Source organism: Carcharhinus amblyrhynchos, chromosome 9, assembly GCF_965287045.1.
Source record: "Carcharhinus amblyrhynchos chromosome 9, sCarAmb.v2.hapA, whole genome shotgun sequence".
Classification (NCBI taxonomy): Eukaryota; Metazoa; Chordata; class Chondrichthyes; order Carcharhiniformes; family Carcharhinidae; genus Carcharhinus; species Carcharhinus amblyrhynchos.
In genome coordinates this window covers 110,013,109-110,026,162 of record NC_137332.1, presented here as the reverse complement: position 1 = coordinate 110,026,162, position 13,054 = coordinate 110,013,109, and the positions used below count along the sequence as shown (strand labels likewise).

General features: G+C 44.7%; 1 protein-coding gene across 1 annotated transcript in view; it reads right to left on the bottom strand.

Moving 5' to 3' along the window:
- slc44a4 (solute carrier family 44 member 4) overlaps positions 1 to 13,054 on the bottom strand; it is a 76,734-nt gene that overhangs the window by 27,755 nt on the left and 35,925 nt on the right. The window contains exons 4-10 of the mRNA XM_080196392.1: positions 11,288 to 11,366; positions 9,830 to 9,929; positions 7,425 to 7,553; positions 4,900 to 4,960; positions 3,560 to 3,671; positions 1,985 to 2,068; positions 240 to 352 (exon numbers count right to left, since the gene is read on the bottom strand). Of these exons, the coding sequence (XP_080052518.1) occupies positions 240 to 352; positions 1,985 to 2,068; positions 3,560 to 3,671; positions 4,900 to 4,960; positions 7,425 to 7,553; positions 9,830 to 9,929; positions 11,288 to 11,366 (678 nt within the window). The remainder of the gene's footprint in view (positions 1 to 239; positions 353 to 1,984; positions 2,069 to 3,559; positions 3,672 to 4,899; positions 4,961 to 7,424; positions 7,554 to 9,829; positions 9,930 to 11,287; positions 11,367 to 13,054) is intronic.

Here is a 13,054-nt window from a genome sequence, read left to right as displayed (position 1 = left end):
AGCAGGTAGTATGGACGCACAAACTAGGAGCAGGAGTAGACCATTCAGCCCCTTCACCCTGTGATGCCATTCGTTAAGATCATGACTGATCCATTTGAGGCCTCTTCTTCCCTGTCTACCCCCTTTGACTCCTTTGGTAGATTGAATCCTGAGTTAACTTCGTTGATTCTCTTCACTTTTTCCAAAGTTGACCAGAGCGTGAGGAATAGGGAGAGCAACACATTGGAAGGGTTACTCACCATAAGCAATGACAACGACCAAGGCAACGATCAGAAACCAGACAAGAATTCCGGCCAGAAACCTCAGAAGGAGCAGGAACAGCAGACTCACGATCATTGCAATCACCAGGCCTCTTTTCCACGGAGGCAAGCGGGGATGAAAAAGGAAAGAAAAATCCTTGTAAACTTTCACCATCTTAATTCCCAGGTTACCAGTAACATTTCAACTCTCCTCAAATCGTAGGACAGATTCCTTATGAACTAACACAATCTTGGCCGAAGAGTAATAGGTGGGTGGTTTAAGCAGCAGGTCTGAAATAAGAGGGCACAACCCAACATCAAGCAACCCTGATCCCAGTTGTTAATCATCATGCTATTGTTACAACGTGGAGGTTGTTCCCCGAAAGAGGAATACCTCGCCTCAATCTGTTAAAAATGTGTGTGGGATAGCGTGAACTGTCCTTCAGTAATGTTAAGTGGTTAGCCAAACAGAAATACCAGACACTCATGTTAAAATGAATACTTAATTTATGTATTCAATAAACAGGGAACTTTAACTAAATAAGTAACAAGTCAAGTAAAATAAGATTCTACTGGAATACTGTTCAAATAAAATAGAACTCATTCATTAATCAAAAATATAATAGAATTCTGTCACTCTCAATAACAATACAACCAAATTTTATGGTTTTCAGAAACTTTGAGTTCTTCTGTGGATTCCTCTGTGAATTCTTTTAAATTTAGCAACCTTTGCTGGTTAGAAGGCAGGATGTTGAGCTGCTCTTACCCTCTCGACTTGACAACGGCTAACTGTTTTCCTCTTAGCACTCATTTTTATACCTGTGATGATCTATCAATTTTCCTGCAACAGGATTGGCCCAACCTTTTTCAACATCATCAAATCTGATATGTTCTTGGTATCTGAGGGTGTGTTTTTAAACTGATAGGCTGGATTCTAAAGCATTGCCTGAAGCCTGTTACCAAAGTAACCCTGTTGCCTGGTTTTTGAAACAAATGCTTCATCTTAGACTCAGAATGTACTCTGCCTTTTAAAACTCCAAGCACTGAAACAAAACCAGTTTTTAAAAGGGCTACACAATGTTTTCTTTTCCTCTTGCATTTTTACATTCTGTACATCTTTATAAGCACAACTTCACAACACTATCCTTTGACCTGAAGTGCTCTCGGAGCAGGAGAATTATATGAATGCAAGGTCATTCTAAAAAGAAAAAGTGAATCAATCCAATGGAAACAAAACATAATTCCCTGCACAGATACTAGCAGGAGTAGGCCATTCAGCCTTCAAACCCACTCCACCATTTGACAAGATCGTGGCTGGTCTGATTGTGGTCTCAACTCCTCTGACAGCCCCAGAACCTTTGACTCCCCCTCTCAAAAATATATCCAACTCATTTTCACAGTAACTTCATTGCAGTGTGGACATAAACCTAATTGTCACAATAATGAACAAACTTACAGATAAACCTTGAATAAATTCAATGCCCTCCACTTCTTTGTGGGAGAGGAAACATAATTCCAGGATATTAACCCTCTGAGAAGAAATATTTCTCCTCATTTTGGTCTTCTCTTTAAACTCTGCCCCCTGGTTCTCCTCAGACCACTGAAGGCAGTAGCTGGGATTAAAACACACAGTCTTGTCTGCCAAGAGCTCACCCATTCCCTCCCCTGTTCTCCACACATGGGAAAGTCACCCAAGGCATACAAATGGATGGGAAAGGACATCGTTATAAGCAAAGGGAACTCACATCAAGATCCAATACCAGGACTTGGTAAAGTCCTCAAAGATCCTCATGCCCACCTCCTTGGCATTGAAGCTACTCAGCAGATCCCTGGAAAGGACAATCCAAAATCAGCCTCCAACATCAACAGCATTTCAAAAAGATCTTGTGTAATCCCACCCACCAAATAAAAAACCTTACCTCAAACTGTTTAACATGTAGATGGGGTTTTAAATGGCGCAAGCTGCCCCACGGTGCCCCTCAGACAGAAATGGGCCATGTGGAAATATTAGGGGCTGGTGATCAAGAGCTTGGTCAAAGAGATTTATAATGGCAGGAGTGCTAAAGGATAAGAGTGGGACAGAAAACTGGGGGTGTTGCTATATTCCTGAACTTTCTTTTAGTTCATTTGTGGGACATGGGCATCGCTGGCTGGCCAGCATTTATTACCGAGCCCTTGTTCAGAGGGCAGTTGAGAGTTAACCACATTGTTGTGACTCTGGAGTCACATGTAGGCCAGGCCAGGTAAGGACAGCAAATTTCCTTCTCTGAAGGACATTAATGAACGAGATGATTTTTCTTTCAAACAATCGACAATGGCCATCAGTAGATTCTTAATTCCAGATTTTTTTTTAAAATTGATTTCAAATCCCACCATCTGCCGTGATGGGATTTGAACGCGGGTCCCAGAACATTAGCTGAGCTTCTGGATTAATAGTCTAGTGATAATACCACTAGGCCATCACCTCCCCTGGGCTTGAAGCCCAGGTCATTGAGACGTATAAGATGATGAATGGGATGGATAGGATAGAGGTGGAGAGACTCTTCCCACTCAGAAAGGACAGTAGGACTAGGGGGCACAGCCTCAAGGTAAAGGGGGGCGGTTTAGAACAGAGTTGAGGAGGAACTTCTTCACTCAAAGGGTGGTGAATCTCTGGAATTCTCTGCCCATTGAAGTGGTGGAGGCTACCTCGCTAAATATATTTAAGACGCGGGTTGATGGGTTTTTGATGAGAGAGGGGATTAAGGGTTATGGGGAGAGGGTGGGAATGTGGAACTGAGCCACGACAGATCAGCCATGATCTTATTGAATGGCGGGGCAGGCTCGAAGGGCTAGTTGGCCTACTCCTGCTCCTATTTCTTATGTTCTTATGTTCTTATCTCAGCCATCATTGGCAGAGTGATTGAAATCAAGGTGGTCAGATATCCTGGAGGCTTGTGGGGAGGCTGGAGGAGATTACAGAGATAGGAAGCGATTGAAAGACAAAGATGAGAATATTAGAATCAAGATATTCCTTGCTCAGGAGCCAGGGCAGGTCAGCGAGCACCTGGGCGGGAGAGGAACAGGAATTTGCTGCAAATTAAGAGAAGGCGGAGCCAAGTTTGGATAAATTAAAATTTACAGAAGGGAGAATGTGAGGGACCCAGTCAGGAATGAATTGGAATAGTCGAGTCCTGGGAGTGACAGAGGCAAGGGTGAGGGTTTCAGTAGCGGTTGAGGTGACATGGGATGAAGTAGGTGGATGATACAGAAGGAAGCTCTCTAAACATTTGAGAACAGCTCCAACTCTTCAAAACAGTCACTGCTTTCCACAGACTTACCCAACGGCACCTTTCACCTCTTCAGCAGTGGCATTGTTCATGGGGCTACCATTAATGGAAAAGTTGGCAGGGTACACCGTGTCACCCAGATTTGGTAAACACCTACCAAAAACTGGAAATGGAAAACAGAAGCTGGTGATTAAAACAGGGACAGGCTGGCGCAGTTAAACTTCCAAAACCTTCCTCTTGGGATGCAATGCTCCTTCCTTGGGGCAGAAAACACAAAAGCGCAAAGAAAGATCCCACCAACACACACAGAGCAAACAGCCGGTTAGCTGGGGTAATGTTACCAAGGCACCAGAGAGAGCGCCATGGCCTTCCATGGCTCTGGCATCTTTGACATCCACCTGTATGATGGACATCTCCATGGCTCGAGAATGGCCGTGACTGATGGTTTCATACAAATCTCTGCAGTGCAAAAAGGAGACCAGCCGGCCCATTGAGTCTTCACCAACCACAATCCCACTCAGGCCCTATCCCCATAACCCCGTGTATTTAACCTAGCTAGTCCCCCGACACCGAGGGGCAATTTAGCATAGCCAATCAACCTAAGCCGCACATCTTTGGATTGTGGGAGGAAACCAGAGCACCTGGAAGAAACCTACGCGGACACAGGGGGAGAATGTGCAAAACTCAACACAGACAGTGACCAGAGGCTGAAATGAACCCGGGTCCCTGGCCGTGTGAGACAGCAGTGCTAATCACCGTGTCGCTCCTTTCAGTGAAGTTTGGCAAGGCCAATATGTTACATGTGTCTTGGCAATGCAGGTAATTGGGCCAGCTGGCACCCTCAGTATGGGAAGGGGAGAGAGAAGAAAGACACACACACACACACACGGTGGGGGGGGGGGGGCGGAATAAGAGAGAGAGAGAGAGAGAGACTGTTGGGGAAAGAGAGAGGGAGAGAAACAGAAACACAGTCACACACGCACACGAACAAAGAGACGGAGTGACAATGAGAGACAAAAGGCAGATAGGAGATGCTGCAGTTTTTAAACCAGACAGAACACCACAATGCAGTACTGCTGGAATGCTTCATCACAAGTCTTCAAATATTGTTGACCTTTTGCCAACATAGAACCCCGCCACTAGCCAGCGGACACTCAGGATTCGGATGCAAGACACCACTTGGTAAAGAGCGTGGAGTTCTTCTACTGGCTTGGACAACATTCCTGCCTCAAAACAATCAAGCATTGATGGAGCTTCTCTAAATCCCACCCTAGTATTAGCTGCACTCAGTGAAACTGCTCATTAAAATACAAACTAAAGAGAGAACCATATCCCTGAGGGTCAGGGGTTCTCACTGAAACACAAAAAACCAGGAGATATCAGATACTTACACGGTGAACTCGGAATAGTATACGCAGGACATAATTCTTTTGTCAAAATCATTTCTGATGTCTGAAAACACAGAAATTTGAAGATAATTTTTGTTTATTGGAGTTCAATTCCAAACAGTTCACACGCAATGAAAAATTAACGAGTTGTAATTGTTGTTATTCATTCGTGGGACAGAGGTGTCGCTGGCTGGCCGGCCGGCCAACATTTATAGCCCATCCCTAGTTGCTTGAGGGCAGTTGCTACAACCCTGGAGTCACATGTAGGCCAAACCAGGCAAGGGCAGCAAATTTCCCTCCCTAAAGGGCATTAGTAAACCAGATAGGTTTTTCTGACAATCAATGGTTTCACAGTCATCAGTAGATTCTTAACTCCAGATTTTTTTTCATTGAATTCAAATTCCACCATCTGCCATGGCGGGATTCGAACATGGGTCTCCAGAACATTAGCTGAGTTTCTGGATTAATAGTCTAGCGATAAGATGCTGAGCCTTAATATTGGAGTGTGACCTACACACCGGGCTTCACAGAGGAGTGTAGACACCAGACGTCAGAGGAAAATACCTTATTCACTCACTGGCAATGCCAGCATTTGTTGCTCATTCTCAATTGCTCTTGGGAGCAATTAAAGCCAACCACATTGTTGTGGCTTTGGAGTCACATGTAGGCCAGACCAGGTCTGGTGGCAGATTTCCTTCCCTTAAGAAGGACACAAGCGAACCAGATTTTTTTTTCCCCCAAACAGCCAAAATTGATTGTATCATGGTCACCATCTTCAAAAGGCAGGTTAGTGCGGAGGAGAACTCACCAGTCCTTGCCCAAAAAGGAAAATAGGTGCGAGAGTTTTCACATCATCCTGAGGGCTTCAATTTAAATCTCACCCAAAGTTTGGCACCTCCATCCACGCAACACTTCCTCAGCACTGGCGTCAGACAGACGTGTTCAAGCTCTTGGAGTGGGACTTGAACCTACAACCTGCTGATCCAGAGACAACTAGTCTATGCAATGAGCCACTGGAGAGAACATTAAGTAGGGGAGATTCTAGAACAAGAGGTCAGGGGTCTAGGCTGAGAAGTGGTGGACTTAAAACTGAGGGGGGAACTACTTCTCGCAGAGGGTGGTGAATTTGTGGAATTTGCTGTCCCATAGCACGGTGAAGTCTGAATTATTAAGTGATTTCAAGAGGGAGATATATTTCTGATATTTAAAAAAAAAACAACAGGTTAAAGGGACATGGAGAAAGGGTGGGGAGGTGGATTTGAGCCCAGGAAAAGATCAGCCATGATCTGATTAAATGGTGGGAGAAGGCTCAAAGGACTGAATAGACTACTCCTGCTCCTAATTCCTGTGTTCCTATGTGACCAATCGTCGACAAATTGCTTTAAGTTTAATAATTAGTGTCACAAATAGGCTTACATTAACACCGCAAACGGGGCTACTGTGAAGATGATCCCCTAGTCGCCACGCTCCAGTGCCTGTTCTGTAGAACGAGAATTTAGCATGGCCAATGCACTCTAATCAGCCCGTTTTTCGGGAGGAAACCGTAGCACCTGGGGGAAAGCCACAATAGACACAGGAAGAACATGCAGACAGTGACCCAAGCTGGGAATCGAACACTGTGGTCCCTGGCACTGTGAGACAGCAGTGCTAACCACTGTGCCCTCATGCCAGACTGGGGGAGAAAAGTAGTTGTTACAGGACTGTCGCCACTATGCTACTTGGTTGTACGTTCCCTCAACAGGAAATAACCAAACCCTCAACCAATCATAGAACACTACAGCACAAACAGGCCCTTCGGCCCACAAGTTGCACAGATCATATCCCTACCTACCAGGCCTATCTATAACCCTCAATCCCATTAAATCCCATGTACTCATCCAGAAGTCTCTTAAAAGACCCCAACGAGTTCACCTCCACCACTGATTCCACTCACTCACCACCCTGAGTGAAAAACTTACCCCTGACATCTCCTCTGTACCTACTCCCCAGCACCTTAAACCTGTGTCCTCTCGTAGCGACCATTTCAACCTTGGGAAAAAGCCTCTGAGAATCCACCCTATCTATACCTCTCGACATCTTATACACCTTTATCAGGCCGCCTCTCATCCTTTGTCTCTCCTGGGAGAAAAGACTGAGCTCCCTCAACCTATCCTCATTAGGCATGTCATCCAATCCAGGCAACATGCTTGCAAATCTCCTCTGCATCCTTTCAATGGCTTCCACATCCTTCTTGTAGTGAGGTGACCAGAACTGCACACAGTACTCCGAGTGGGGTCTGACAAGGGTCTTATAAAGTTGCAGCATTATCTCCTGACATCTAACCTCAGTCCCTCGATTAATGAAGGCTAGCACACCATATGCCTTCTTGACCACATCCTCCACCTGCAAAGTCAATTTAAGAGTCCTATGGACCCGGACCCCAAGGTCCTTCTGCTCCTCTACACTGCTAAGAGTCCTACCCTTGATATATGGATCATGTGAATGCTGTTTATGCAGAGGAAGGGTGGTTCATACACAGTGATACTCACCAAGTTGGTGTTTTTGAGGTCAATGGAAGGGTTGCAATATTGCTGCTGGAAAACGTCAATTGGTTTCAGTAATGAGCCCAAAGCAAGAACCGGGACCCAGAACGCATCGGGACATTTTGAAACGCAAACCTGCCAAACGAAAGAGAGAGAGCATTTCAGTTGGGATAAAAGATCAGGGAAAGCCTGTCAGGCTATTAATCAGCCTGTCACACGGTCCTTCAAGATGCAAGAACAAGCTCAAAAAAAACTTTGCAGGCTGTGCAAAGACGGGAATAACTTAAAATCTGCTTTCTGGATCACAGCTGAGAAACAATCGGGCTGAAAGAGCCAAGGAAACCTCGGGCAAGAATATAACAGAGTGAACCTCAATTATCAAAATGTAAATTCTGACGATACAAACGGCATATAAGACAATATGGGCCAAATGTGGGCAATTGGAATTAGCTTACAGGTTTAAAAAAAAGACAGCAGCTTGGACAAGTTAGGCCGAAGGGCCTGTTTCCATGCTGTAAACCTCTAATACTCTATGACTAAACATCTGTTAAGATTCAGTTACAAGAGCCCTGAATATATACTTTCCTAAGATTCAGTGCATCCTTGTACATGAATGATACCACGTAGGTAAGTGACTAAGAAACCAAATGGCACATGATTTTATTACTCATATAGCCATGCCATCCCTTTGTAAATAAAACATACTATGATTTCACAAGGCATCGGTGAAGCCACATTTGGTGCAGCTGTACAATTTGAGTCATGGAATGGGACTTTACAGCCTCGCTCATCCCGAAACTGTAAAAATCCCACCCAAGGACAATGGGCCTTTCCACGGTCCACCCCTCAACTGCTCAGATTCCTGTGGCAGGCAGGGTGGTAATATTGCAGCCACAGAGTTTTACGGGAAAAGCCCCATCGGCCCATCATGTCCACACCAGCCATCAAGCACCAATCTATTCTAATCCCATTTTCCGTAAACTTGTATGCTGTAGCATTTTAAGTACTGATCTAAATACTTGTTAAATGTCGGTGAGGGATCCCCCCTCTACCATATTCAGGTAAATCTCCTCTGAGCCTTCTCTAGTGGCAATCACATCCTTCCTATAGTGTGACGACTAGAACTGCACACAATCTACCAGCTATGGCCTCACTAGCATTTTATACAGCTTCATCATTTCCTCCCTGCTCTTATATTCAATGCCTCAGTTAATAAAGGCAAGTATCCCATATTCCATCTTAAAGTTTTAAAGTTTACTTATTAACATCAGAAGTAGGCTTAGATTAACACTGCAATGAAGTTACTGTGAAAATCCCCTAGTCCCATACTCTGATGCCAGTTCAGGTACACAGAGAAATTAGCACAGCCAATGCACCTAACCAGCACGTCTTTCGGACAGTGGGAGGAAACCGGAGCATCCAGAGGAAACTCACGCAGACACGGGGAGAACGTGCAGACTCCACATGGACAGTGACCCAAGCCAGCAATCAAAAATCAGGTACTAAGCACTGCGCCACCCAATCGTATTAATCTTCTTAACTGCCCTGAAGGAATTGCAGCATGGCCCTTCCTTCCGTAAGGGGATAAGATTCACTTGGCGGGTTCTGGAGGTGTGGATGTTGTCCTGCAAGGAGGGATTGACCACCTGCTGCACCTGCAAGCTGGGTTTTTGCAACTCATGCACAAGGACCCCGAGGTCCCTCTGCACCGTCGCCTGCTGCAGTTTTTCGCCACGTAAGTAATAGTCCTTCCTACCATTCTTCCTACCAAAGTGGACCACCTCACACTTGCCAACATTAAATTCCATTTGCCATTTCCTGGCCCATTCGCCCAGCCTATCTAGATCCTTCTGCAGACTCTCCACACCCTCCGCACAATTTGCCTTTCCCCCAATCTTGGTGTCATCAGCAAATGGGTTCTTGATAAGAGAGGGGATTAAGGGTTATGGGGAGAGGGCGGGAAAGTGGAACTGAGCTACAACAGATCAGCCATGATCTTATTGAATGGCGGGGCAGGCTCGAAGGGCTAGATGGCCTACTCCTGCTCCTATTTCTTATGTTCTTATGATTGAGTAACCCCAGGCCTTTATTCAAAATGAGGTGATTTTATTGAAACAATTTTTTTTTGAGGGACTTGCTGAGTAGAGGTTAGTTTTCCCCAGGTTGGGTAGTGTGGAACGCAGGGATCGTAGTCTCATTTCTACAATCAAGGGATTGTGGATGCTCACTCATCGTGGATGGAAGTTGATGGACTTTTTAATGCATTAAGGGAATTGAAGGATGAGGACAATGCAGGAAGGTGGAGTCGAGTTAGAAGGTCAGCCACGATTTTAGCAAAATGGTACAGCAGGTTTGAATGGCCGAATGGCCTATTCCAGCTTATATTTTATATGCTTTACTGAGGATGGTACCTGAGTTGTTGGACACTGAAGGCGGTTGAGGGCAGAGGCCAGGATGCCTGTTGGCGTGGCACATTTCAGGATGTCAAAGTAAAAGACATAAGGTTTACCGCTTGTAAAAGAGAGAGAGAAAGAAAGAGTGTTAGGATTTGAACTTCAAGAAACATCAAAACATTTAATTGTCACCACTTGGCAAGTGCCAACAGTGCAAAGTTGGCACCTGCTATCTGCTTCCCTCAATCTGGAGGCATCACCCCAGAAGCTGCTCCTATCAGTTACCGGACAAATATCCTTAGGCTCACTGAGCAGGAAGTTCCAGAGGCTCCTGACTATGCTGTGCTGCTCTCTCAATCACAGGAAACAAACTCAATTCTTTCATGGGATATGGACATTGCTGCAAGGGCAACAAGGTGTTTCAGAGAGCAGTTAAAAGTTACCCACAATGCTATGGACTCTCACATCGGTCAGACCACGTAAGAACAGCCAATTTCCTTCCCTTCAGAACGTTGGTGAAGCCAATGGGTTTTTACAACAATTGATACTAACTGTCATGGTTACCATTGACAACGCTGGCTTCACATATTCCAATTTTATTAAGTGAATTGCACAGCTGTCTTGATGGGATTTGAACCTGTGGCCCCAGAGCACTGGCCTGGGCCTTCAAGTTATAGTCCAGTGACATTACTAATATGTCTGTCTCCCACATCAAGGGTCTATTGAGCTCAGTGGGTTGGTTACATCAAGAGTCAGCAGGCTCATGCAGCCTGGGGGAGGTTAGGGTCTCATTATAGAGGAGAGGCTGGTGAAAATATGAGTTCCAATCCCCAAGGTTGAGGGGGTGATTGGACTTGTGGTACTGAACACAAAGCAAATTGTAAAAGTCAAAACACCCCCAGGGAAGTTGACAATTCAAAAGTTAAAGTTTATTTATTAGTCACAAGTAAGGCTTACATTAACACTGCAATGAAGTTACTGTGAAAATCCCATAGTCGTCACACAGGGTCACACATTGACCCTGTTTGGGTCAATGCACCTAACCAGCATGTCTTTCAGACTGTGGGAGGAAACCAGAGCACTTGGAGGAAACCCATGCAGACATGGGGAGAATGTGCAAACTCCACACAGACAGTGACCCAGGCCAGGAATCAAATCTGAGTCCCTGGCACTGTGAAGCAGCAGTGCTAACCACAGTGCCACCCCAAATTCACCAAATTAACTTCAAACAGCAGTTTCCCATTTGGGAAATTCCTCCCCATTATCACTTCAAGGGATCCTGAGTGGATCCATGGATGCGTTTGGATTCCAAGTGAGAGTGAGAGTGAGGGTGGGGTGAATCTTTAGATATACATACATAGTAACTAGAATATCTGCATTTCTTCTCCCATTTCCCCCACTACTATGCCCCCAAAACTCACACTGCCACTTTAATCTGAGTAGTCTTCCTCCTCTGAAATCCAGTCAGTTACTTACTCGTTATTCCCAGCACCACAATACATGCCGGTGGAGTTCCTGGGATAGATCACTTCACGTGGGTCACCATACAACCAGGCTGTGAAATGTCACAACAAACAGAGTCAATACTAATGACTTTATCCCAGCAACATAGATTTACAAAACAAAATAAACAGTCAACGGATCAGCGTAAAATCAAATAGGAAAAAGGAACATGTGTGTTTCCAGAAAAAAAGGTGTTTTGCTATATTAAAGAATTAGGAACTAATTGTTGTGATTATATGCCAGGGTTCCACAATCATTGTCACACTGCAGTCATATGCTGAATAAGAACATTCTCATCCTTCAGTCACACATTAAGGAATGTATTTTACTCATGTTTCTCCGTAGGATGTTTTAAGCAGTCCTTGGGATTTTGTCAGCACCATGTTGTCTGCAGCCAGTGCCCTTTATTATTACTGAAGCTGTATAATTGACATCATGTTGGTTTTAATCTGCAGTGTTCTATTGTTTCAGTGTTCCCTGGGATGGTGGAGTAGAGCTTGACTGGGGGTGATTGACAAGTCAGGTCATTTGGTTATGGACAGCTATTTCACAGAGAAATCCAGTTTTGGTTTTGTTTTGCAGAAACTGCTTGAAGCTGACGGAGACAGTTGTTTTCCCCAGCTCTAGGCTTGGAGATGCTATTGCCTGGGTATCCATTTTTGGAAGCTGCCAAACACTGGGTTTACCCCTCAGCTTGTTGTTGTTTGGAGGATATATCCTCCTCTGAAAACTGCTGTTGGGTTCGCTGTCCATATGTGTTGAAAAGCTGGAAATGTGGGCATACAGCATCTTGTTCTAATTTTGAAGAAGGGTGCATTGTCTGTGGGATAGTGTTTAACTTGGAACACCAGGGATAGCTAGCTGTTAGGAGTTATATTGGGTTACGTTTAAGTATTGTAATTGATAAAAGAAAATTATGCTAATTCTTTTTGTTGTGTTATAGCTGTGTTCTTAAATAAACTTTGTTTGATGAAAGCTTCCTAGTGGGTGCTTGAATCATATCTGGAGTGAAACACCTTATGCTCACCAACGCATAGTTAGTCTAGGATAACTTCACAAAAGCACTTTGGAGTCTCTGGCCTGCGTCTTAACAACACAGAGAGCAGAAAGAAAAAGATTCAAATTCTTAGATCCTCATGGAGCATGAAGTGTGATTATCTTAAACCTCATGGGAACCAGAAGGCATAACAAGGAGAGCTGAATGCACCCTTAGAAAAGGAGACCAAGTACAGAGCTTTGTGGAGAATGAGTAACAGTTATAACATGGTGAAATAAGAAAGCACAGAGAGAAAGGTCTCTGCGTGCTCATTTATTCCATCACGTTGTATATGTAATGTTTGTGTCTACATTCTGTCAATTTCTGAAAAGTGGCCATGCTGTAGTTTCATCCTCACACTGTGGGAAAGGTAGGCAATTTTAACATGGCTGGTTTCATGTGCACAAAACCAAACCTGGATTTCTCCAGTGCAGATGGAGGCCATTTATCCATCAGGTCTGCACTGACTTTCAGACAGAGTACCTCATCTCTCTCTCCAGCAATATAACCAGCACACTATCACCTACCTCCCCCTGCCTAACCCCACAGGGACACAGTTCTCACATGGCAGCTTGGTGGCACAATGATTTCACGTGGAGAACGGGACAAGGAGACAGAATTCCTTCTTCAACAACAGACGTGCGCTAATCCCACACCACAGATAATAAAAGGCCAAAGCAAGACTTCAACAATTCATAGTCCAA